General features: G+C 40.0%; 1 protein-coding gene across 2 annotated transcripts; it reads right to left on the bottom strand.

Moving 5' to 3' along the window:
• Positions 1-25: 25 nt before the first annotated feature.
• LOC111911088 (regulator of nonsense transcripts UPF3) lies at positions 26-4,858 on the bottom strand. 2 transcript variants are annotated; one of them, XM_052765272.1, is made up of 13 exons: positions 4,324-4,858; positions 3,428-3,534; positions 3,233-3,328; positions 3,051-3,149; positions 2,824-2,903; positions 2,621-2,740; positions 2,418-2,538; positions 2,209-2,282; positions 1,826-2,141; positions 1,628-1,699; positions 1,061-1,164; positions 918-969; positions 26-686 (listed from the first exon to the last, which is right to left on the bottom strand). In XM_052765272.1, the coding sequence occupies exons 1-12, from the start codon at positions 4,461-4,463 to the stop codon at positions 931-933; spliced, it is 1,368 nt and encodes a 455-aa protein (XP_052621232.1). In that variant the 5' UTR covers positions 4,464-4,858; the 3' UTR covers positions 26-686; positions 918-930. The 2 variants fall into 2 exon arrangements, with proteins under 2 accessions (XP_052621232.1, XP_052621231.1); XM_052765271.1 differs by having other exon boundaries at positions 1,061-1,176; positions 4,324-4,857.
• Between the last annotated feature and the right edge of the window lie 23,070 nt (positions 4,859-27,928).

Here is a 27,928-nt window from a genome sequence, read left to right as displayed (position 1 = left end):
TAGAATTATAGCATAAGCAAAGTACTACACAAACCCATTTATATTACCAAATCATGATTATCAAATAAAGATCAAACATCATTTCCTTTGATGAAACAAAACCAAAACCAAACTCAAACCACAAAGGCTTGTTGGCATCATGGCCTAATCACAAACCAGAGTTACAAGAACACCATAATAAAATCATGCTCATATCTCCCCCATCACCATCTCTCTATTTGCAAGTGCAACATAACATAACATAACATAACACACCCACCATTTTGAGGTTAGTATTTACAAACAATCAGCCTTCAATTTCATTTCACCTATTTTATATTAAAGGTAAACCACCCAACCCAACATCTCTTATATTTTAGGATAATCATAACCATAATCATAAGAATCCCCCTTACTCACTCACTCACTCACCTTTTTTTTTTTTTGTTTTTTGTTCAACAAAAAAACACATCCCGTTCCTCTTTCCTTTTTCCTTTTTTCCTTTTTCATGTTTCCATTTGTAACTTGTAAGTAGGGGGGGTAGAATCGTAATCTCACCCGTTCACAGGGTCCCACAGAAAAAAAGCCTTCTTTGCTTAACCATCTTTTTTTGCTTCCTAGCAAAAAACAAAACTTTCTTGGATGCAATCAATCACGTTTATGCTCCCAACTCCCAATACTGTAAAAAATCCAATCTCTCAACTCAACTGCAATAAATAAAAAAAACTGGGTTGGAGAAGTTGACAAGATAAGGGCAAAATGGTCCTTTTCATAAATTTAACAGCATGATTGATAACCCAACTTCCAAGAGCATTAATGAAACAGTGACTAATATTATTTTTTGGACCTAACTTAAGACTACCAAAGTCAAACATTGCATTTGCATCAAATATTATAAAAAAAATAATAATAATAAAAAGAATGAGAGAAAATGTTACCTTACTAACAAGACTAAGAACCAGAGCTTGACTTCTGAACCCAGACCTGTTTCTGCATATTAACATCACATATTAATGTTAATATTAATATTAGTATTAATATTAAAAAATTAATAATGATAATCTAGAAATTAATTTTATACCTCATGAGAACCATAGCCACTAGAAACTCCTTTTTTTGAACCATCTGCATCCTTAGTGTTGTTATATGATGATGGCCCACGCCTTCCACCATGCTTATGGGAGCCTGCATATTTATCTACATAAAGTAATTCCTTTCTCATTTTCCTTGTCATAATTCATATACTAAAATTAATTAATTAATTAAGGTCATATATATATAAAGGAATGGAATGAGCTATGAGCCATTACAATCCATGATCATGTTTGGTTTGAATATAGAAATAGAAATATCTATACATTATAACTAACCAAAACAAAAAGATTAAACATAGTAAAAACTCATCAAATCCCAAATATGTTATTATAAGAAATAATATTTTTGTGGGAAAAAAGCGGTTTCAATAATAAAAATACATGATGGAATGGAACAAAAACTCGTCCTAATGAAGGAATGAAAATCAACAAACAGGGTTTTTTTCATTCCATTCCTGATTCCATCGCATTTATACTATGCACACATGTGTGTATCATAAAATGAAATAGCATTTTAAATTTTCACCAAAAAAAAAAAAAAAAAAAAAACTAACCATTATCAGGTGAGAAATGACCACCACGTCCACTTCCAGCCCTCGTGTCATACTTTCCCTCTCCATGAGTTCCTATGAAACCATGTCTATTTTCAGCACAATTATATGGTAAAAGCCAAATGTATATATAGATATAGATATAAATAACATTAGGAGTCTTTTTGGTTGGATGGAATGGAATGAAGCATTCCATGATACCTTCTGAAGAATCTGGTTTGGATTGAGAAAGTGAAGATGAAAGAGATTCATCATCAGAATGCCTAAGTGGGGTCCACACACCACGATCAGGTCTATCCTTGTTCCTAGTACTACGTTTCTCCATGTCATCTTGCAAGCCATTATATGGTGGAGGAGGTCTAGGGGGTTTTCTGTCAATTTCCCGATTTATATTTTGTTGTGAATCTTTGTTAATAAGTATGCTTCTAATCACCCTTCCACTACTACCCTGACCCTCCCTTTGTTTTGGAGCACCAGACCCATGGGATATTTTCACAGATGACAAACCACTGCTTATCTGAAAAATCATAGTTATTACTATTCTTTTTTTCTTTTTTTAATTAATAAAAAAATTCAAAACTTACAAGGGGTATTTCCTTTTCTTTTCCCTTCAACAGCAGAATTTTCTTTTTCCCAATATCAGGAGTTCCAGAAGAACCTTCACAAATTTATAAATATGTTAACAAATTAATTTTGGAAGAAAAAAAAAAGAAAGAGTGATGAGTAATAATTAATATATATATATATATATATATATATATATATATATATATATATATATATATATATATACCCCGTCCTTCCTCCAGTACAACGCTTCCAGAAACAGGCTGTTGATCATTAGGTTTATGGACCTGAACATATGTTGACTTTTCTTTACCACTTCTACCCTTCCCAGTATCCCTTGGGACATACTGTTTTAATAACAAAAAGACATTAATACCCATTGAAAGATGTTAGATTTTTAATCTTTATTATGTAAAAAGATTCAGATACCATGGTCGTTGAAGTCCTTCTTCTTTCTGAACCACGTTTTAATGCAGGAGAATTTGATGTTGAAGATGATGATGATGCACCACTACCCCTTCTCATTAACTTCCCATTAGGCAATGACCTCTGGAGTTATTAAAATATAAATTGAGATTTGAGAATATATATATATATTTTATTCTGAAGGGGTATAAGTGTAAATATCCTACCCGAGATCCACCCTTGGCTGCTCTTTTTTGGCGAATAAAATCCATTAATGGAGTAACTATAGGTGCCTCCTTAGCATTACCTTCAAAATCAAAGTTTTAACTCAAATTAAATGTTAATTTAAATCTTATTATTATTATTATTATTATTATTATTATTATTATTATTATTATTATTATTATTATTATTATTATTATTTATTATTATTATTTCAAGATTTAAAACTAACCAGCTCGTTCGGCTTCCTTTCTTTCCAATTGTATCTCTGCACTAGGAAGATTCTCGACAGGCTTTGAAATTAACTCGAGGAATTCAAGATATTCAGGATCTATATGTTCATTAAAAAGTTAATTATAAATTTATAATTATAAAAAATAGAAAAGGGTAAGTGGGGAATCATCTTAATAATACCTTTGTCTATGGTGCCTTCACGTCCATCTTTCTTAGACCATTGTTTTGGAACGCGTTGTGAAGGTGCATACTCGACAATAGTTTTGAATTGGGTGCCTGAAAATTGGAAAAAAAGAAATCCCTAATTTTCAATTTGGGAATCCAATTTGAAACCCTAGAATTGCCTATGTGTAGATTTTCAATTTTAATTATTACCCTTTTCATTAACAAACACGTGTCCATCAAAGAACTCTGCAAACTCAATGACATCATCTGGATGCTTAAAGTCAATGTAGGCTCTGGAATAGGATTGACACTTCAGACTGAAAACACATTCAATGGAAATTGTTACAACAACTACAAGTATGTCAAAAAGAAGCGATTTCAATTTCAACACATGTAAGCACCAAATTTACCACTTTTTCTACATTTTTAGATAAGAGTCTCTAAACATCAGTTCCAATCAAGTTCCATAAACAATTATGATAAGTTTGATTACAAGTGAAATCACTTTAAGATCTAAGGATTGACTTTTAACTATGCCGTTTGACATCATTTTACCAAAAATGAACACCAAGATAATTAACAGACACTAATTTCACAGTTAAGTGCTATGAATCCATTTTTCACCACCAGTCAAATGCCCAAATAGTAGCAAATAATAAACAGGAAGCAAAACACATATAAACGAACAGAATGATGAGTTCTTATGTCACAAACTAACAAGCCACCTTGCTTAATGTTTGTCAACTGTGATTAATACTACATCTACCATTCTTTCTGACTATTGTCTAGCATGTCTTTAGTTCTCTACATAAGCTTCTTTGGATTCCTTCTGACAGCAACAAAACGTTGTCTTACTTCAATTCTAATCTCAGCTAAAAACCAAAATACCCTGAAACCTCCAAGGTTTATAAAGGCGTGAAAGGCAAGCAATTCGAACAAAAAGAATCTACATGGTCCAAAAACCAAACTCTAAACGCCTAGAACTTACTTTTTTCTTTCAAAATATGTGAGTAGATTATAACCCAAAACCCAAAATCACTTAAAAATTAACTTCAAGGTAGTAGCACTAAGCTGAAGCTCAAAGAAAAGGCACGTAAAACCCTAACCTGTTCTTCCCGGAACGGAAACAGAACCAGTTGTAACGACCGGAAAAACGGGCATCAATTTGCTCCATGAGCGCTGACTGAGAAATGTTGTGTGGCAAGTGCCGAAGCACAACCTTCGTTCGATCCAACGAACCCTTCATTCGCGCTTAGAACTTTTTTTCCACAAATAGAAAAGACAAACACTATAAAAAATATATTTTACCGGCGAGCTTGGAACCCCAGAAAAATGTTATTCGTCGAATATTTCTTGAATTACATCTTCCCCGAGGCTTCGATCGAAGATTGTTTTGTGCCCTAATTTTTCAATTTTTAGCCGAAACAAGTGCCATGGAGGGCATGCAAATAAACACCAGGAAAGAGAAAGTCAGAAAGCAGAGAGGGATTGAAGGAAATACAGGTTTTGGGTGTGGATTGTGAATATGGAGATGAAGTCTGTATGAGTGTTTCGTATGGTTTTGGGGTGCATATTGAATATTGATTGTATTTGCAGAAACGAAAATTCCCAAATACGACTTGAAACCTTTTAATAGGTTTTGTTTGGGTGTTCAAGATTGGGGGTTAATCACATAAAAACAAGGTTAGACAAAGACAGCCAATGTATTTTGTTTTCCTTTTTTTGTGTTAATAAGATACCTTGTTGATTTGTAACGTTTTTTTATTTTTCATTATTTATATGTGATTATAACCATGACATATCTTGCTAATGTGGTAAAATTTGATTTAAAGATCTTTGTTATATAAAACATTTTGAGATTTCACTTTTCTTATAAAAGATTTTTTTTTCCCTTTTAGAGTTTTGTTTCCTTAAACCGGTTATGTCAAAAAAAAAAATCAAGAATGTGACGATACAATAAAAATTCAACGACAATGATGCTTGTTGCCTAAGACCATCCGTTATGGTCTTCACGACCACCATCGTCTTCCACCTCCATATCACCACCACAACTATTCCTCAATCTAAAGGGATGGTCACTTCCTCGTGATCTGCAAGAAAGAAGAAGAGAAGAAGAGAGGAGAAGAGACCTGATTGGTCGTCCGCCTCCGTCGTCCCCAACACGAACCGCCACGACCACGAGGCAGTGGGATAGTGTGCACGAACGTGGTTCGTGGCCAGCTAGACCACGGAGGCCTTCGTTCCAAGTATACCGGTAAGGTACGAGGAGGTGAGAAGCGGTCAGTTTTGAAAATAATGATTTCAAAACAATTATGTAATCATATATATAACGGAAGCAACTTAGTCATAGATTGGTTAGAATAAAAAAAAATCAACTATAAATAACCATAAGAGGTTTAAAAATTATCACAATAGTTGTTGGTGCTCATTAATGTTGGAAAACAATTGCAAATAGTAAGTAATCTCTACAAATGTCAATCGAACGTAGGAACAACATTATTAGACAAGACATATCAAAACTAGTCTCTCTTGTATTTTCATTGGTTTTGAGGTCGATAGGAGAGATGGCAAGTGTTGGAATCTTTCACGTGTAAAGAAATGATCAAACGAAGATTTTGACTATTTAATATTTTTGTGCAACTATAACATAAACAACTCTCTTAAATATTTATAGGGAAAATGACTTGAAAGGGTAAGTTACTTTTTGAAATGTACATATTTCGTCCTTATTCTTTTTTTTTTTTTTTGTAAATTAAGCCCTTATATTTTATTAATATGTACACAATAGATCCTTTTGACCGACTTCTATCGGTTCTCCTGATGTGGAAGCACACGTGGCCCTAACAACAACTGCATAAAAATTAATTAGCTTAGTCACTCCTTATAAACGAATGTTAACATCCAAATTCAGGAAGCTTCAAACTCGAACACATAGAAGTGGGGATTTCGTAGAAGAAGAAAGAAGATGTCAAGTGGCTCAAGAATCTCCACAGGTTCAAGCAATCAGAGAGTAGATAAGGACGTCCTCTGTGATTGTGAACTCCCTTCAAGAATTCGCACCTCCAAGACCAAAGATAACCCTGGAAAGAAATTATGAGTGTGCCCTAACTCATTGGTAAATACCTAAATTGATTTTATTTGTCAAATCGAATCAATTTGCTTCTTCTTTCCTGCTATGTTGTTGATTTTATTACTACAGAAACCAGGGAAAAAGTGTAAATTTTGGGAATGGATCGATGAAGAACCTGAGAATATGAATCCATTGCAGAATATACTCTTTCAGATTTTGCAGATTATCTTAAACAAGTTTTAGAGGATGTGGCATCTGTTAGAGAAGAAGTGAAACAGTTGAAGGTTATGATTCAGATATTGATTCTGCTGGTCATTGTTAAGATTATGTTTTGGGGTTGAAGATATGCTTTTGGTGGTTTTTATGGGATTTTGATGTAATAGACTTGTTGTGTAATTCTTGTTTATGTAATGGATGTTGATGTACTTTATGTTTATGTAATGGTTATTGATGTACTTTATGTTTATGTAATGGTAAAGTTTATTGTTATTATATATAGATGTTGATGTAATTAACTCAGTCAAATGGAGGTAAAATGTAACATCCCAAAATTCAAAACTAAAAATTTTCTTTTAATAAAACATTACTTAAAGCAAAATCATCAATCCAAATATAATCAGAGTATTAATTTCCAAAACACATGTTCATTATCAGAGTAAAACATTCCCAGGCTGTCTAATCTATGGTGTGTGCCATGCGATCACCCCGAGCTCTTCCCTCCGCTACCGGAAGTACCTGAAACCAAAACTGAAAACCGTAAGCACGAAGCTTAGTGAGTTCCCCACCCTACCACATATCATGCATAGCCATGTACTGAACATATTGGGCCACGCCCGCTAACATGGGCCTCGCCCCCTACCTCGGGCCTCGCCCGCTACAATGGCCCTGCCGCTCCAGGCCCCACCTGGCTTCGAGCCCCGCTCGGATACAGATCTGTTTCACTTAGGCCTCGCCTGTCACAGGGCCTCGCCCACTAACATATAACAACACGTAAACATATCACATCACATCACATAAGCTAAACACATACTAACGGATCTTGTCCTAAGGCCTCGCCTATCTCTAGGCCCCGCCCTTGTCCTGCTACTGATGAGTCATGGAACCCCGTCCATACTCCTGCTGATAGCGAGGTACGGGCCCAGCCCACCCTTACTCCTTCCCTAACTTGGGCATCGCCCCTGATCTGCTAATACTGAGATGTGGAACACCATCCACACTCTGCTATTGGTGAGATACGGGACCTCGCCCACACTCACCTCCCTACCAGGCACATACAAGTATCACACAGGCAACAAGTATAAACTGTCACATAAACCATTCCTTGGGCACCCGCCCTCTATCATTGGACCTCGTCCCAAATATCATACTAGCATACTGTGCCTAGGGCTAACCCTCAGGTCTTCTACTCAATACTACATGGGCCGGCATTGTGGCCGTAGACCCATCCATACAAAGGGAAACTCACCTGCACTGGCTGATGAACCCACTAGCTGCTGCCCGGAAACTCTCTAAATTCCTGCTCCACTCGCTCCCCTAACTACCAATATCAATGCAACACTTAGTCTAACTGACCCCCGAAAAACAACCAAGTCAACTCTGGTCAAAGTCAACCTTCCAGGTCAACCCTACTCGCCGAGTCACCCTAGTGACTCGTCGAGTTCATATGTTCAGAGTCCTTCTCTTTGCGACTCGACTCGCCGAGTCAGTCCATGACTCGCCGACTCTACCGATTCCCGAGTCCTGACCTGTCCAACTCACCGAGTCTCCACTCGACTCACTGATTCGAGTCTCAACTTGAAGGGTTTGGGGTTTCGCGACCTGACTCGCCGAGTCCAAGGCAATCTTCAACCAACTCGCCAAGTTCCTGCCCAACTTCATCCGACTCGACGAGCTGTTCATCCCACTCGTCGAGTTCCTCCTAACCTTCATGCTACTCGCCGAGTCCACTCAAAGGACTCGCCGAGTCCATTCAGATCTACATACATGCAGAGGACTTTTGAGTCTTGCATGGACTCCAAACTGTAGATCTACCCTTCCCAAGCCTATTCCTCACGTAAAGTTGCAAACTTTACGTGTAGAGAAGGAGATCTAGGCAAAATACACCATAAACTAGGGTTTAAGGCAAAGAGACTCCATAATCAACCTAAGGGCTGAAACGTTATGCTTTCCAAGACCAAAATATACTTAGATCTGAAGTAGCAAGTCCAGATCCGACTTCTAACTCAAATGGATCACTACTCATGGCTAAAAGCCCCAAAACTCACAACCAAAATAGATCTAAAGGAAGGGAAACGACTTAATACCTTCAGATGTTCAGAAATATCTTCCCAGTCTCAGATCTATAGCCCCCTCCTTGCACCTTCAAGGTCCTTCTTCCTTCTCCAAGCTTTAATGCACTCCTCAAGACAACAATTGGCTCAATCAATGGATATGGCTGCTAGGGTTTGGCATTCTGGGCTAAAGAGGCAGTAAAGGAACACTAGGGAAGAGAATGAGGCGCTTAAATAGGCCCCAAGTCCCGAATTTAGGGTTTTCCTCGAACAGACCTGACTCGCCGAGTCTCCTTGGACGACTCGCCGAGTCGGTCACTTACTCCTCGACCCGGATCCCGCTTGGACTCGCCGAGTTCCTCCTTAGACTCGCTGAGTTCCTCCTCGGACTCGCCGAGTCCCCCCTTAAAGTTAGGGTTTTCTTTCCTTTCTTGGCCTTCAAAACTTTGGGTGTTACAACTCTCCCCCACTTAAACTAAACTTCGTCCTCGAAGTTTACTATGGCCCACCGCCTGCGATCTGCCTCCAATATCCCACCAATTATTCCAACACCGGCTGCCTACCTTCGCTGGCATTCCGCTCGGTCATTCCGACTAACACTAATCCTTGCAGATAATATACTCGGGTCACCCTGACCCTGAACATCCTGGAAACACAACTTACTCACCGACAATCCTTCTGGTACTCACCGAGTACTGCACTGAACCTATAGGGGTTCACCCCTTATTTCCTTGCGTAAATTCCTTGCCTTCCCAAGGCAAAGCTCCATAACTAACTATTTCCTATGTCACTATAAAGGTCCTATCCCTCACCAACTCCATCACCCCCGCTATTTCCAGTACGGGTCATCACCGCCAGTAACCACTGACACTCCTCTCTGTCAAAACTTGGTGCCGAGCACCCCTCGATTCAACTAACTGAATTCCACCGTACACTGCTTACCCGCAATACTACTGACTGAAATTTCTGCTATTCCTTGTCTGCCTTATGGATGAACTGAGACCACCCTGGTCCCTACCAACCTATCAATGTTTGGATTACCGGCTCCCCCTGGTAGCTAGTCCCAACACCACCACTAATCGCTCCCAGCGACTTCCGAAGAAACTTCGACCACCTATAACTGCTCAATTTATTCTGTCATTCAGGCACTACAAACCTGGGATCCCCGATCCCCTAGCTTGACACTAAGGTCCCTACCAGGTCCCACCTGCGCTGCTAAAATTCACGGGCCTCGCCCACGGGTCCCACCCGCCTCTATCCTTCTAGTCCTACTAGTCTAATCACTCTCGCTCGGGCCTCGCCCACGGGTCTCACCCAACCATACTACTGATCCACCCCGCTCTCAGGTCTCATCTATACTGCTGATCTCATACAAGCCTCGCCCACGGGTCTCACCCAACTATATCCTGGAGCGGCCTCTCCCAAGGTCTCACCTCTCTAGGGCTATATAGGCAAACTCCCTATCATTCTCATCCACTACCCATTCCTGATCCCCGACCGATCACTAGGAAGCAAGGGCCTCGCCCCAACTTCGCTATCGAAGCTACTAAGGAATGCTACGGCTTATCCGTAGTCTTATATCACCATCCATTGCTGACTGCTAGTGAATGTTACGACTGCCCCGTAGTCTTGCAACACTTCCACCACTAACTGCTAGTGAATGCTACGGCTGCCCCGTAGTCTCACATCACTTTCTACCACTGACTGCTAATGCGAAGGCACCCATGTGCCATTAGCTCTCAAGATCCTCATTTCGACTCCCTCGAGTCCTACGGGCGATCCACAACCTGAATTCCCAACCACGTACTAACCATTACCATCACACTCACTAGCTGATGGGGAGTTTCTCAAACTCCCAACCCTGAAATCCTCAATCCATCAAACGCTGAACCACTTCTTTTCCTTCTCAAAGGTCGGACACTCATTCTGGATCTGCGTGCTCCTACCTTTGCACACTCGGAGGATTCTCCCCCACTTCGATCCTGCTTACCCCTTGTTGCTCAATACTCAAAAGAAATCCTTGCTACCATTCCATAATCAATCTGCCGAGGAACCCAAGCTTACCATAGCTAGGGATCTAACCAATCTATTTCTAACACTATACAACTCCGATCTAGCGAGACATACCAAGTCCCTCCCAAGCATGCTACAATTACTGCATCCTATGTAACCTTCCCCAATAGGGCACATCCCCTCACCACCATTCGAATATCCAAGGTATGCAGATGGCATATAACTTGATCACAATCAACCGCTCAAAAAAAATACTCATACCGATAATGATGCAGAACCATAACAATATAATCATGCACAAATAAAAGAACTGAAAATAGAAATCGCATACCTGCAACGTCCGGTGTTGATCGCGCCTCTAAGGTAGTCATTTGAAGAGCTCTGCCTCCTACTGCAAGCGTCTCTGCATGGCCCTGACGACCGTCTGTGATCCTCAAAGTTGCAGGGGCAGGTGCCATCACCCGTCCTGCTGAAAACAAACTGGGGCATTGGGCCTTCTTGTGGCCCCGCTGATTGTAGTGAAAACATAACAAGTCTGATCCCTGCAAGGTGGTAACAGTACAATCCCTGCTGAAATGACCAGTCCGACCGCACTTGAAACAGCCAGACTCACCACCGCTACCACTCCTACACGTGCCCCCGTGTGCCCTGCCACACTTCCCGCACCGACTGTGGTCCTGATAATCCCTCGATCTCGAATCCGATCCCTTGGGCCTTTTGCCCGAACCTGCAGCTACCTGGACCTCATCCGGCTTCCTCTTCCGGATCTGCTCCAAATCAATTTCCCTATCTCTAGCCCGAGAAATCATATCTTCGAGCGTCTTACAGCTGGATCTGCTCACGAACTCCCTGATGTCATCCCTCAACATCTCATGGTATCGGGCCTTCTTCATCTCCTCATCCGCGACATACTGCGGTACAAGAAGAGCCCTCTCCCTGAACTTGGCGGTGATCTCCGCCACAGTCTCAGTGGTCTGCGTCAAATCCTGAAACTCCCGTGCCAACTGTTGCACCTCAATAATCGGCGAAAACTCCGCCCTGAACCTGGCCGAGAAATCGCTCCAAGTCATCGCGTCCAACGTGGCATCATCCCCCAAAGCATGACCAATCTCCTCCCACCAATCCCTCGCTCTGTCCTTCAGAAGACAGGAAGCGAGTCTAACCTTGTCCCCCTCAGGACACCGGCACGTACGGAATGTGTTGGCAACATCAGCCACCCATCTGCTGCTAGCGATGGGGTCCCTATCCCCATGATAATCTGGTGCCCCGCAAGCCCTGAACTCTCAAAATCTCAAGGTACGCGCTCCCATCAATGTCATCATCTCAGTACGGAAGGCTCCCAGCCTCTCATCCAAAATCTCCAATATACCCTCCTTGACTGTGCCAAAGATCACAGGAGTCCGATCTAGAATATTGCGCATAGCCTCGGCGGATATCAACTCCCTCATTCGCTCCTCGATCTGCTCGGCCCCTGCACCCGAGCCTGATCCCTCCCCGGCGCCTGATCCGCCCGCTGGTCTCTCTCTCAATGTCACCATGCTGAAAATATACCACAACCACTATCAGAATACTCACCACTGATGCGAGACCAAACACACCCTACCAGGTTCCCGGTCTTGTCTCGGCCTTCCCCGAATCGAGTACGGATCCTCTGCTTTCAGTAGTACGGGCCCATACTACCTTCCACATCTATCCGTACTTTCCTCAGGAATTACTTTGACTCCACCAGGTCCCTTATCCACTACTACTGCTCCCAGCACTATCTCATCCTAGGCTTACCCTGGGAAAACCTCTGACTCAACTCAAACCAGTCCTCAGCTGTTGAAGGCCTCCTTGTGATGCCAATTAGCCATCACCTGGATACCATCACATGTGACGAGGCTCAAATAATCCTTCAAGTAAAAAGACTCGTCCCCACAACGGTTGGACTCAAACGAGAGCTGTGAAATAGGGCCAAATCCAGCACTCTGAGATTATTCAACCCTGATCACATGTGACGTGATGTATCCACCTAATGGCTAACTCCCGTCACTCGGAATCCCATATTGCACAAAGCAAGCAACATTCAAACAAGGGGAAAATCTAACCACAACATACTCAAGCAATCATATCCAAATAGCAAGAATATGAACTAGCATGCAACACAAACTCATAGACCCACACAAACTCATAAACTCAGGCATAACCTAAACAGGCTATCCTACTACTGTCTAATCAGCACTATCATGCAGCTCAAAACACATATAATAGGCACATAAGGCATCATCCCTAGATCTTTTGTCCTAATCTAGCATGCTGTTCTATCAACTGATAATCATAACATAAACTTGTATGGGTATTTTGGGGTACTTACTTGAGCTCGGTTGATTGCATGCACCACACCCTTTTTCTCTTTTCAAAGTTATTTTCTTTCTGAATTATTTTTGCTTTTCTAAAACTGTTTTCTTTCCCAAAACTCTCTTTTTACAAAACTGTCTTTTCATTTTGAAATCTTCCATACCAATTCCTCAGTTTGAGTTCAAACACACCCGAGAGCATGTCTGAATCCCTCAAACCAAGGCTCTGATACCAACTTGTAACATCCCAAAATTCAAGACTAAAAATTTTCTTTTAATAAAACATTACTTAAAGCAAAATCATCAATCCAAATATAATCAGAGTATTAATTTCCAAAACACATGTTCATTATCAGAGTAAAACATTCCCAGGCTGTCTAATCTATGGTGTGTGCCATGCGATCACCCCAAGCTCTTCCCTCCACTACCGGAAGTACCTGAAACCAAAACTGAAAACCGTAAGCACGAAGCTTAGTGAGTTCCCCACCCTACTACATACCATGCATAGCCACATACTGAACATATTGGGCCTCGCCCGCTAACATGGGCCTCGCCCCCTACCTCGGGCCTCGCCCGCTACAATGGCCCCGCCGCTCCAGGCCCCGCCTGGCTTCGAGCCCCGCTCGGATACAGATCTGTTTCACTTAGGCCTCGCCTGTCACAGGGCCTCGCCCACTAACATATAACAACACGTAAACATATCACATCACATCACATAAGCTAAACACATACTAACGGATCTTGTCCTAAGGCCTCGCCTATCTCTAGGCCCCGCCCTTGTCCTGCTACTGATGAGTCATGGAACCCCGTCCATACTCCTGCTGATAGTGAGGTACGGGCCTGGCCCACCCTTACTCCTTCCCTAACTTGGGCATCGCCCCTGATCTGCTGCTACTGAGATGTGGAACACCATCCACACTCTGCTATTGGTGAGATACGGGACCTCGCCCACACTCACCTCCCTACCAGGCACATACAAGTATCACACAGACAACAAGTATAAACTGTCACATAAACCATTCCTTGGGCACCCGCCCTCTATCATTGGACCTCGTCCCAAATATCATACTAGCATACTGTGCCTAGGGCTAACCCCCGGGTCTTCTACTCAATACTACATGGGCCGGCATTGTGGCCGTAGACCCATCCATACAAAGGGAAACTCACCTGCACTGGCTGATGAACCCACTAGCTGCTGCCCGGAAACTCTCTAAACTCCTGCTCCACTCACTCCCCTAGCTACCAATATCAATGCAACACTGAGTCTAACCGACCCCCGAAAAACAACCAAGTCAACTCTGGTCAAAGTCAACCTTCCAGGTCAACCCTACTCGCCGAGTCACCCTAGTGACTCACCGAGTTCATATGTTTAGAGTCCTTCTCTTTGCGACTCGCCTCGCCGAGTCAGTCCATGACTCGCCGACTCTACCGATTTCCGAGTCCTGACCTGTCCAACTCACCGAGTCTCCACTCGACTCACTGATTCGAGTCTCAACTTGAAGGGTTTGGGGTTTCGCGACCTGACTCGCCGAGTCCAAGGCAATCTTCAACCAACTCGCCGAGTTCCTGCCCAACTTCATCCGACTCGACGAGCTGTTCATCCCACTTGTCGAGTTCCTCCTAATCTTCATGCTACTCGCCGAGTCCACTCAAAGGACTCGCCGAGTCCATTCAGATCTACATACATGCAGAGGACTTTTGAGTCATGCATGGACTCCAAACTGTAGATCTACCCTTCCCAAGCCTATTCCTCACGTAAACTTGCAAACTTTACGTGTAGAGAAGGAGATCTAGGCAAAATACACCATAAACTAGGGTTTAAGGCAAAGGGGCTCCATAATCAACCCAAGGGCTGAAACTTTATGCTTTCCAAGACCAAAATATACTTAGATCTGAAGTAGCAAGTCCAGATCCGACTTCTAACTCAAATGGATCACTACTCATGGCTAAAAGCCCTAAAACTCACAACCAAAATAGATCTAAAGGAAGGGAAACGACTTAATACCTTCAGATGTTCAGAAATATCTTCCCAATCTCAGATCTATAGCCCCTTCCTTGCACCTTCATGGTCCTTCTTCCTTCTCCAAGCTTTAGTGCACTCTTCAAGACAACAATTGGCTCAATCAATGGATATGGCGGATAGGGTTTGGCATTCTGGGTTAAAGAGGCAGTAAAGGAACCCTAGGTAAGAGAATGAGGCGCTTAAATAGGCCCCAAGTCCCGAATTTAGGGTTTTCCTTGAACAGACCCGACTCGCCGAGTCTCCTTGGCCGACTCGCCGAGTCGGTCACTTACTCCTCGACCCGGATCCCGCTTGGACTCGCCGAGTTCCTCCTTGGACTCGCCGAGTCCCCCCTTCAAGTTAGGGTTTTCTTTCCTTTCTTGGCCTTCAAAACTTTGGGTGTTACATAAAACCAAGACAAATTACAGGAAATATTCTTTTATAAAGAATTGGATGTAAAGACAAATAAAAGTGGATGACAAAAGGCATCAAGCCATTTAATAATTACAAAAGATAAGCCCACCAGCAGGGGTAATACAGTAATTTAGTTCAAAAGATTCGAAAAGTACATCAAAAGTAAACAACTAGTAGGGGTAATATAGTAATTAAGTTCAAAAGATTACCTCACACTACATCAAAATATATATATGTCACATGCATTACCCCACTACATCAAAACCTAATTACTCTAAGGTCACAGGTTTGTCTTGGCTGCATCCAGTTCCATCCTTGACTTTAACATTTTTTTGAATACCAATTTCTGTGATTCTTTTTGAAAACTTTCTCACCCTACCAACATCATTCAAAGGAACCTTCTTCATAGGACTTCTCTTCACAGGACCCTTCTTCACAAGAACCTTCTTCATAGGAGCCTTCTTCACAGGACTTGGCCCTGCTGTGCTTGAATCTAGAGTTGAATGACTTGGACATGTTGTGGTTGGAGCTGGAGTTGGCTTACTTGGGCATGTGGCTTTGTTGTGGCCAGTTTGGTGGCAAATGGTACATCTTAGAGGAATGCCTGCCCTTGACACAGTATGCCTTGTGTGCCCACTTAGCTCTCTTTCTGCCTGATCTCTTTTCCTTTTGACACATGGCCTGCCAGGTAACCTCCTCTTTAATGGAGGCAAAATAGTATGAAGTCCTTCAACATGTGGCCACTAAGAATTGTCATTGAGTGGATGGATGTTATACTCATAGCTACTAAGGAAAGAGGCTTTAGTATAAGAGTTGGATACAAAAGCCTCCACATATAGGTTCAATGATGAAATTGCTGATATGGCATGTACACATGGAATGCCTGTGAGTTGCCAGCTTCTGCATCCACATGCCCTCTGATTCAGATCAACAACATACCTCTCATTTCCTGAGAACACTTCAAATTCTTTGTAGCCACTCACATAAGGTACCCAAAATCTGTCAATATACAAGAAGACAGTCAGTTACCATTATAAAACCTATGTATAAATAATGAAATAGTTACTAACCTTTGCAATTCTTTCAAATCCTCTATTTCCCTTCTGATACTTGGGCATATGTCCAAATCCCAACTCAAACCATTTTGCTTCTGCATCGATAACCTCTGCATTGCCCAACATCTTATGTCCTCCAACATTGTTATCAATGGTTTCCTTCTAGCATCAAGTACAACAGAATTGAAACTTTCAGAAACTCCATTCTCTACTGCATCACAATCCATACCCTCTCTAAAAAAAAGCCTTTGACCAACACCTTGGATCCCTTTCTATGAGATAGTCATAAGCCCTACTTTCCAAGGACTTAATCTCATTCATTGCTGCTTCAAACTTAGGTACAGTTGTTGCATTCACAGCCCTCCAAAATGGTTTAAAGTATTGTTCTCCTTTAGATTTTTTGTGGAAATTAGCTAGAATATGTCTAGCACATAATATATGCTCCACATCAGGAAGTCTTTCCTTCACAACTTCAAATAATCCCTGATTCAAACAATAAAATGATTAGTTAATTAAATGACCAAAACAGTTAAAGTTAATTGAACAAAATAGAATGACTACCTTGTGGCCATCTGAGAGGATTGTAATGCCATGACCATTCCCCCCTCCAGTGTCTTCCATCAGGTTGTCCAAAAACCATTTCCATGTCCTTTTGTTCTCAACATTGACTATTGCCCAATCTAAGGGATAGATGTTATTATTAGCATCTCTACCCACTGCTGATAGGAGCTACCCTCTACAAACACCCTTAAGAAAGCAACCATCAACCCCAATTACCTTTCTGCATCCATCTAACCACCCATCTACGACACCTTTAAAGCTAACATAAAACCTATCAAACACCACAATATTATCAGGTTGTGGCTCCAAGAACACCTCAACATGTGAACCTGGATTAGCCCTTCTGATTTCAGCTGTATAATCCCATAATTTGGCATAATGTTCTTTCAAACTTCCCTCAACTTCAGACAATGCTAACTTTTTTGCATTCCTACACTGCCCAACACTCACATTAATGTTGTATCTCTTAGATACCAGTGCTTTCATTTTCCTCAAACTTAGTTTAGGACTCTCCAAAACATCATTCACAAATTGTTTTCCTATCCACTTATATGTTACAATTGAACCAAGTTTGAATGCCCTAGAACACTTGTGCTCTGTTATAAGAGACTTAATCTGAAAAGTGTGTTCCTCTTTCATCCAGGAAGCATACAATCTAAAAGGGCATGTGGGATGCTTTCCTTTACAACACCTAACTAGCAACCTAGTCTTGTCATTCTTTTCATACCACAGATCATAATCATTTGCTACTGCATAGCAACTAAGAGAGTATTTAAGTTCAACACTAGTAGAGTATTTCATACCTAATCGAGGCTTCATCTGATTCCATTCTTGAGTATGATCATGTCTTGGGTAGATAGGTCGTATTGCATTATGATCTTCTTCAACCAAGTCATCATTCTGTATTGGACAAAGTTTGTTGAGGAATGGATCATTGAAATTTCTTTTGAGAGATATAACTTCATCGTCCTCTACATGTTGAGCTTTCAGACCATCTTCTAAAATGGAGTCGACATCATCAATAGAAACCAAATCTTCATCTTCAAGTTCTGCTTCTTCCTCCTGAATCCAATCAAACAAAGGTTCATGATGATGACCCACATACACATCTAATCTCTTCTTTTCATTCATATCTTCAAGAAACTCGTTAAAATCGCAGTCATTCTGAATAGCATGTAATCCCTCCGACAACCTCACTTCATGTGGACAGTAATACACATCTCTACATCTTCCGTTAGTAAGCTTTTCAAGAAAGGGGATGAAATCACCGAAGTTCATCTTCTTCACAACCATCTGAGGTACCAAGGCTTTTACTCCATCAAAATAAATCAATGGGGTAGGTGTAAACAACCCTTGATAGTGTACATCAACGATCGTATCCGCATCTTCTGCCATTGTTGATTGTAATTGTGAATCAAGAACTTTGAGGGATTATCGACTGAGTGAATGGAGGAATGGTTTATTAAATGAGCCCTAATTGTCGTTTTATCCACGTATGATGACACATATTCAATTCATTTCAAGAAAATAAAATCAAAATGTTATATGACCGGTATACCGGCTATACCAGGTCAAAAGGATTGAACAATTACAAAAAATCGAATATAAGGGCTTAATTTACAAAAAAAGCATAAGGACGAAATATGTACATTTCAAAAAGTAACTTACCCTCTCAAGTCATTTTCCCATATTTATACGGTGAATTTGCCAAGCCTTTTACTTACCTTCCGAATAAAAACTCAAACTCGCAGTTAATTAATTTGGAGAAAATGATATAAACTCCTTAACATTTATGTATTTTTCTTGGTTTTATCCTAACATCAAAAATTTTACTGTTAAAACCCAAAACTTGTTATGCCTTTTTTTTTTTTTCAAATATGACATTTTGCATGTTACATCTTTTATACAATTAAAGCTCAAAACTTTTTATAGTGGTTTGGTTCTATACTAAGCGTTTAACCCATTTTGATGGGAAACTCGTTGTTGGTTCATCCATTTAAAACTATGAAGTCACTGAAGCTATACTCAAAACTATATATGTACAGTTTTTGGTAACTCAGAATTTTTAAACTCCCTTATAATAAAATATATTGATCAATACGCAAAGCACTTAAACGCTTAAATAAAGTAATAATCTTTGATGAATTTACATCATCAAGATATAAGTTGAACCAAGTAACTAGAGTACGGTAAAACTCTGTTGATCACAGATGCATGAACTTGAGCCAAAACCATATGGCTCGGTTGACCAACTCAATCAACATAGTATGTAATGTCTCTTCGGCAGGGAAAATTACAAAATCATTTTTTTCATATTTTTGGTTGTTTTTACATGAAAATGGTTATTTTTCACTTACAAAACAAGGTATTTGTTTAAATAATAACTCAAAATAAATTGACCTAATTTTTATAAACCCTTTTATTTTAAAGAAATAAGTTTCAGTTCTTTAAAATGATATTTTTGAAACATAAAATATTTTTGAAAGAATATTATTACATTTATTATTATATTTTTAAGAATTCAATTTTCAAAATGTCTTAGGATAAATTAGACATTTTGTGTATCTTTATTTTAGGAAACAAAATAATGAATTCCATATTGTTAGCAAAGGAATTTAATATTTTTATTTACATTAAAGAAAATTTAATTTTACAAGAATCATTTTGTGATAATATAAAAATTAAAATTGTAAATTTATGAATCTTGTGAAAATGTAAACATTCTTTGAAGAAGTAATTACAATTCCAAATCTATAACTATTATTAGAATGGTTATTAAATACATATACAAATCTATAATTATTTTAAGAATTAATTAATTATAAGAGAAAATTAATAGAGTGCAATCACAATTCTAACATTCTCATGATAATGAAAAAATTCTAACAATGAAGAATCTATAAATTCTAATTATTTCACTACTATGCCACAAAGTCCTCTTTTATCATATATTCCTTTTTGCATCGTAATGTATCCATTTCTCCCAATTATACTCCGTGTGAGTTCTTCACTATCCAATATTTGGTTCCATCTAGAGCTGTCTCGTATCCCATGGCTACCACCCTTTGATTCAAATTTGTTCCATACTTTCCAATAAAAACTCCTTGTTACACCACAAAAAAAAAAATTACTTTTAATTTTAAGTTTATTAGTTGATTTATGGATAAAATCTTGAATTAAAAGCAAAGTTTTTTTGGGTTGTCTTTATAACTAGAACTTGGTTAGAATGACATTTATAGAGTGAGGATAAATTTATTAGTTTATTATATGATTAATAAATTATAATAAATGATTGTTAATATATTATATGATTAATATATTAATTAGAAATAGATGTTTTGTTAATTTATTATATTAGAAAAAGATGTTTTGTTAATTTATTATGTGATTAGTAAATTAATATAAGATCAATTGTTAAATAATTGATTTGGTAATTTATATTATTAACAAATTAATGTGAAATCAATAAGAATTGACTATTATTATTAATCAGAATTAATTTGGAATTAATTCATGATTAATTGGAATTAATTAAAGGTGTAATAACTGAGTTATAATTGTTTAATAGTTGAACAAATGAGAGGATTTGTAACATCCCAAAATTTTCAACAAATTTAAACCTTTCAAAACAACTCATTTACTAATAAAAGTGTCTAAAAAATGATTGTTTCCAAAACATTATTTAAAATCAAAGTCCCCTAAGATCCAATCAGTAGTAAAACCAAGGATGTGTACAGTCATGCCTTCGCCTCGCCACGGTCCTCTGAATAACCTAAAACCATAAACTAAAACTATAAGCACGAAGCTTAGCGAGTTCTCCCAAAGTACCAACACAAAAATAGATAGCATATACGAATAACAACATGTCGGGTCCAATCAACCATCTGGTTAGAATACCCCAAGCCCAATCAACTATCAAGTTGGAATGTCAATATACAATGAGTTCAGTCAACCATCGGGTTAGAATACCAATATACTATGGGTTCAGTCAACCATCAGGTTGGAATACCGATATACTATGGGTCCAGTCAATCATCAGATTGGAATACCAATATACATATTTATAGGTGTTACACGAATTGAATAATGAAATAACATATTGTCAAGGCAAATGTGAGTACATAGATTTCTTAGCACACATCCCTAATTAAAACTATGTTGTTTTATGTGTATAATATTCTATTATATGTAGTGTCTAGATGATTATGTGATTCCATACATAGTGTTGTATTATTGTGTCTTGTTTATTATTCGAATCAGTAGTATAAATGTAAAAAGAAGAAACAAGGGTAACCGGTGTGATGAATCTTGAGCGGTCTAGACCATACAAGTGTTAGGTGTCAAGTATAATAGGAGTATACATGTTGTTTGGCGTGATCTTTTAAACATACTTTCGATTATTACTCATGCTAGCAACATGTTGTGATGGGAAAAGCTTTGTACTTGGACCCGTACATGATATTAGAGATATGTTATGTACTTGGACCCATATAAGATACATTTAGGGACACGTTTTGTACTTACAACCTGTCACACCCTCGAACCAGACGGCGGAAACGTCAGGGGGCGGGAGACTTCATCTTGTAATATCATCACAGTGAATATAAATGAATCAAAGACAACATCATCATCATACATTCAATAATATAACATACAATGTTTACATTATTGTATTTTTTTACAAATTACATTCCAAAATGTCACACCCCCGAACCAGACGGCGGAAACGTCCGGGGGCTGCCGTGACTCAATTGAATACCATAACATTGAATATATATGAAACATAACAACATTCGTCACCATTCATCAACATAGTACAACCAGTAGTGTTTACATGTCATACATTGTTTAAACATTACATTTCCAAAAATTAATTTGTTCAATTCATACAAAAATAAACTGCAACCGTCACTGAGTATGATTTCCCTTGATTCACTGGTTCCCTGAGAATACAAGTATTTTGAAAAACGTCAACATATGAAATGTTGGTGAGTTCATAAGTAGTGTTTGAAATCGAATGTTTATATTGCTTGAAAAACCTCCAGAAAATCCGATATTTTCTGAAAAGAAAAGCTTTCGAAAACGTTTGTGAAGATCCATAGGTATGCTTGTTTGTTTCTATACTTTAAAAAAAAAATATTCATTGAAGATGTATGCGTTTCAAATCTGTATGTAATAAAAACCCTAGGGAAACCCGACGTTCCCCTAGCTCTTTTGGAATCCATTAAGTTGCGTTGAAAACATTATGAAAATAGTAGTGTCGGTCCCAGGCGACGTTGGAAGGTTCTCGAGCATTGATTATTTACTACAAACCCGCATTACACAAACGCCCAGTTTATAGTTATACTAACGAACCCGAAGGTGTCGTCCGTACTAATCACGTTATCCAATCGCCCGGACTAAGTGTAGTCCCACATCCGAAGAGAAAGAGGTCACGAAGACCCCGGTAACTCCATTAACCGGTTGGGGAAAATATGCGTGCGAGGGGTCCCCGACCCGCCTCGTAAAATATGCAGACTCTTCTAGCAATACCATGGACCCTTGGGGACCAGTGGTACAAGCCATTGAAAGTCACTCTACGTTGTGCCAAGTCGGTGAAACTCAACACTTCGTAGAAAATAAGTATCTTCGGGCCTTAAGATCAGGTCATTGGGCTAGCTAGGCCCAACAAACAAGATTTTACACTTTTGGGGCCCGAAGATGGTGCGTAGACGTCTGTGCACACTCGTATGTATATGTATTACCAATCGTTATTTGTATGTATCGAAGAGTTAGTAGTTGTAGATTTCCATTGGCTCGAGACCGAGCCAATTCGTTTAACAACGACTTTTGGTATTGTAATGAGTTGTATTTCGTTGATAGTCGAGGTGTCATTATTTGATCAAATTGTACATATTGAATCAGCCTTGAAATATTTCTGTTTTCAGCCCCTTAGTATTTGTAAAATTTACATTTTTAACCCTTTTATTGCAATATTTACCGGTTTGGTCCTTAAACTACTTTTCTTGACATTTTAACACCAAAAATTATTGAAATTAATATTTTCCAGCATATTTTTCATAGAAAACAGTTTAAGTCCCTGAAAATGCAGTTTTTCTCGGTTTTAGCCCTTCTTTTCGCAATTTTGACAATTTTGGCCCAAATTGGAAAATTTTTGCAACCTTGGTCCTTTTTAAATTTAAAAAGCATTTTAAACCTTTGAAAAGGGTTTGGGACACTTATAGTCCACTGTTTTACAGAATTTCACAGTTTTGGCCCTTCAAAACAGAAAAATTCGCATAATGGGCCTCCTTGGGCCGAAATTTTCATTTTTAGCCCAATAAGCTTGAGATTTATGTTTTTAATCCTCTAATTGAATAGAATTCCAGAAATAGTTTTATGGAAACTGTTTTGGCACATTTCAACCATCAGAATCTGTAAAATGTCAATTTGGGCCCTTAATTTTGTATTTTTCACATTTTTGGCCCAAAATTTGTGTTTTTAACCCAAAGAAAATTGTTACTAAACCACTTAGCCATTTTTCTTGAAGCACTTTGTGTTTAGAAATATATTTGAAGCTAAAATCATTTAACACAAGATATATCTCGGTTTTGTTGGGTTTTAAGGCTAGATCCAACATAAAAACACATAAGAGCATACATATAAGCATGGAAATCATACAAGGCATACAAACACATATAGATCTACACTTTCACTTGTATTCCCCCCCCCCCACAAAACTCATAAAAACAGAAAATAGGGGTATGAATCTCACCTTGGGGTGTTGGTTCGGTTTTTTGCAAGGAAAAATGGAAGGAAAATGAAGTGTTTTTGGCCTTGGCTCCCTTTGATGAAGATCTCGAGTTTGGAGATGATTCTAGGGTGCAAGATCATGATTTTTGTATAGATTAGGGAAGGATTTTGATAACAAAAGAATTTAAACCATAGATCTATGCATAATCTTACCTTAGATGATGATTTACTTGCAAAATCCTCTTGGAAAGTCCCTAAATTTCGAGATTTTTGGAGAGGGGAGGAAGGAGAGTTCTTGAGTGTTCTAGAGAGAAAGTTGAGATATTTTTGGTGGGTGTATGTGTGTATGGCCGAGAGTGAGAGAGGAGAGAAGGAAGAAGTGATTTTGAAGTGATGTTGCATGGATACATGGACTATATTGCATGGATACCCTATGGACAATAATGAGGTGGCACCCTTAAGTCAACTCTTCCTTATCTCCTTGGGTTTGGGCCTTTGGGCCGAGAATGGTGGGGAAAAAAAAGATTTTTGGGCTTTTTGCTCCTAAGCCCAATATTAGTGTTAATTAGGGTGTGTTTTAAGTCTAAAGGAGTGTAGTAGGATTTTTATGTTCTTCTTGAACTAGTTTTAGGTTATTCATGTATCAAGGCTCTTAATCCATTCCATTCATGACCTAAAATGTTGGAATAAGTAAATATGGGTCCACTTAGAGTCCAATTAGGGTTCTAAGCCCATGATAGTCTAATTGGAAGCTTATTGGTCCATTTGGATCCAATAAGGAAGTTCTAGTCCAAAATAGACTTAATAAGAACTTCTAGGGTCTCCAATTGTTTGATGACTATTTATAGTACTTGTATCTTGTATTTGATTGAAGTTTTTGATTCACATTAGGTTGAATGCATAGATTACATGGCTCAAAATTTACAGTTGTGACATCATCCCCCCGTCAGAGGGAATTTCGTCCCGAAATTCTGTCTGAAGGCTAGATTTGAGAAAACTAGAATAGGCGAGGGTACTTCTGCTTCATTTTATCCTCGCGTTCCCACGTGAATTCTGGCCCACGCTTTGCGTTCCACCGTACTTTCACGATCGGGATGCGACTTTGCTTAGTACGCTTCACCTCCCTGTCCATGATTTCGATTGGCTCTTCGACGAACAGGAGATTCTCATTGATTTCGATTTCGTCAAGAGGAATGACAAGGGTTTCATCTGATAGGCACTTTTTCAGATTAGAAACATGAAACACGGGGTGCACACCGTTTAGCTCCGGGGGTAGTTGTAGTCTGTAGGCTACCGGACCTATTCGGGCGACGATTTCGAAAGGTCCAATGTACCGTGGGTTTAGCTTTCCTCGTTTTCCGAAACGTATAACTCCTTTCCAGGGTGAGACCTTCAACAACACTCGATCACCGACCTGGAACTCTAAGGGCTTTCGCCGTTTATCAGCGTAGCTCTTTTGCCGGTCACGCGATGCCTGTAATCGAGCTTTGATCTGGACAATCTTTTCTGTGGTCTCGCGAATGATTTCCGGTCCTGTCATTGCCCTATCCGACGTATGTGTTCTTGCTAGCTGGGTGTCACCTACTTCAGCCCAACATAACGGTGATCTACATTTACGCCCGTACAGTGCTTCGAAAGGGGCCACCTTAATGCTCGAATGATAACTATTGTTATATGAAAACTCGATCAACGGTAGGTGGGTATCCCAAGACTTTCCGAAGTCTATCACACATGCACGAAGCATGTCTTCAAGCGTCTGAATGGTTCGTTCGCTTTGACCGTCCGTTTGTGGGTGATACGCGGTGCTCATATCAAGATGGGTTCCCATTGCCTTGTGGAGCGACTGCCAAAAGCGTGACGTGAACCTACTGTCCCTATCCGAGATGATGGATTTTGGCACTCCATGAAGTCTTACAATCTCTCGTAGGTACAAACGCGTCAGCCTCTCCATCTTGTAGGACTCTTTGATCGGCAGGAAATGGGCAGATTTCGTCAGTCGGTCGATTATTACCCATATGGTGTCCAATCCGTCCGACGTCTTGGGCAGCTTGGTCACGAAGTCCATAGAAATCCCCTCCCATTTCCACTCGGGAATTGCCGGTTGCTGTAACAATCCGGAAGGTTTCTGGTATTCCACTTTTACTTTGGCACACGTAAGGCACTTACTAACATAAGTTGCGATTTCCGCCTTCATGTTAGGCCACCAATAGTGCTGCTTAATGTCCAAATACATCTTGTCCGAACCAGGATGAATGGAGTATCGTGTCTTGTGGGCTTCCTTCATAACGATCTCCCTGAATCCTCCGATTTTTGGAATCCAAATACGGTTCATGAAGTAGTATACCCCATTCCCTTTGACTTCCAGGTTCTTCTCCATTCCGCGTAATGCCTCGCTAGTTCTATTTTCCGCTTTCATAGCCTCTGCCTGGACTGGTGCAATTTGAGTGGTCAGATGAGACTGAATGGTTATCGAGTGCGTTTTCGTACGGCGATTTGTGTATTCCTTCCGACTTAAGGCGTCAGCTACCACGTTGGCCTTGCCTGGATGGTACTTGATCTCGCATTCGTAGTCGTTTAACAATTCCACCCATCTTCGTTGTCTCATGTTCAGCTCCTTCTGATTCAAGATGTGCTGGAGGCTCTTGTGGTCCGTAAAGATGGTGCACTTTGTACCGTACAGGTAGTGCCTCCAAATTTTTAGAGCGAAGACCACAGCTCCTAGTTCTAGGTCATGGGTCGTGTAATTTACTTCGTGCGTCTTTAGTTGACGGGACGCATATGCTATCACTCTTCCACGTTGCATGAGAACGCAACCTAAGCCTTGATTTGACGCGTCACAGTAAACTACAAAATCTTCCGTTCCTTCAGGTAGGGATAGTACGGGAGCGCTGCAAAGAGCTTGCTTCAAGGTTCGAAACGCAATCTCTTGTCGGTCTGTCCACTTGAATGGCACACTCTTTTGCGTAAGCAAGGTAAGTGGCTTGGCGATTTTAGAGAAGTTTTGGATGAATCTCCTATAGTAGCCTGCTAGGCCTAAGAACTGACGAATTTATGTGGGCGTAGTCGGAGTTGCCCATCCTTCCACAGCTTTGACCTTAGAAGGATCCACATGAATTCCTTCTTGGCTAACTACGTGGCCTAAGAAATTCACACTCCGAAGCCAGAACTCGCACTTGGAGAGTTTGGCGTAAAGCTTTTCCGTGCGCAGAGTCTCTAAAATTTGTCGGAGATGACGGCCATGCTCCTCTTTGTTTCGAGAATAGACGAGGATGTCATCGATAAACACAATGACGAAGTTGTCCAGGAACGGTCGACAGATTCGATTCATTAGGTCCATAAATGCGGCAGGTGCATTTGTTAGACCGAAGGGCATTACAACGAATTCATAATGTCCATAGCGGGTTCGGAAAGCGGTTTTAGGAACATCTTCTTCTCGGACCTTGAGTTGATGGTATCCAGACCGTAGATCTATCTTAGAAAAATAGCTAGCTCCTTGGAGCTGGTCGAATAGATCATCGATTCGCGGGAGTGGGTAGCGGTTTTTAACAGTGAGTTTGTTCAACTCTCTGTAATCGATGCACATTCTGAAAGATCCATCCTTCTTTTTGACAAAGAGCACCGGAGCTCCCCATGGCGAGTAGCTAGGTCGGATAAATCCCTTGTCCAGTAGCTCACTGAGTTGGCTGGACAATTCCTGCATTTCAGCAGGTGCCAATCGATATGGTGATTTAGCGAGAGGAATTGCTCCTGGAACGAGGTCGATTCGGAACTCAACCTGTCTCTCTGGGGGTACTCCTGGAAGATCTTCAGGAAACACGTCCGGAAATTCACACGCTACCGGAATGTCTTGGATGTTAGTTTCTTCTTTGGTCTTGTCCACTATGTGAGCCAAGAACGCTAAGTTGTTCTTTCGCAGATGTTTTTGTGCTTTGATGCACGAGATAAGACGAAGATTCGTACTGGGTTTATCTTCGTAAATTACTAGGGTTTCGTGATTTGGGAGACGAAGGCGAATGGCCTTCTCATGGCACATAATCTCAGCATGGTGGGGGCTTAACCAATCCATGCCGATAATCACATCGAAACTCCTAATTGATACTGGCATCAGATCTATTCGTAAGACGTGTTGGTTGAGGGTTAGGGTACATCCGATGTAGATCTCCCTAGTGGATTCGGTTTTCCCATTGGCCATTTCCACCGTATAGGTTTCATTTAGCTTCTGGGGTTGTTGTTTTAATAAATGTTTAAACTTCTCGCT

The sequence above is a fragment of the Lactuca sativa genome, chromosome 7, assembly GCF_002870075.4.
Source record: "Lactuca sativa cultivar Salinas chromosome 7, Lsat_Salinas_v11, whole genome shotgun sequence".
NCBI classification, from domain to species: domain Eukaryota; kingdom Viridiplantae; phylum Streptophyta; class Magnoliopsida; order Asterales; family Asteraceae; genus Lactuca; species Lactuca sativa.
The sequence above is the reverse complement of the archived record's forward strand: the minus strand, read 5'-3'. Positions and strand labels throughout refer to the sequence as shown.

Bases quoted from the DNA above. Each gene is read 5' to 3' on its own strand.
- LOC111911088 (XM_052765271.1), bottom strand. From the start codon at position 4,463: ATGAAGGGTTCGTTGGATCGAACGAAGGTTGTGCTTCGGCACTTGCCA. The intron at 2,283-2,417 runs GTATATATATAT...AAATTTGTGAAG, and splicing joins TGTACTGGAGGAAGGACGGG to GTTCTTCTGGAACTCCTGAT. The intron at 2,142-2,208 runs GTAAGTTTTGAA...ATGATTTTTCAG, and splicing joins AAGAAAAGGAAATACCCCTT to ATAAGCAGTGGTTTGTCATC.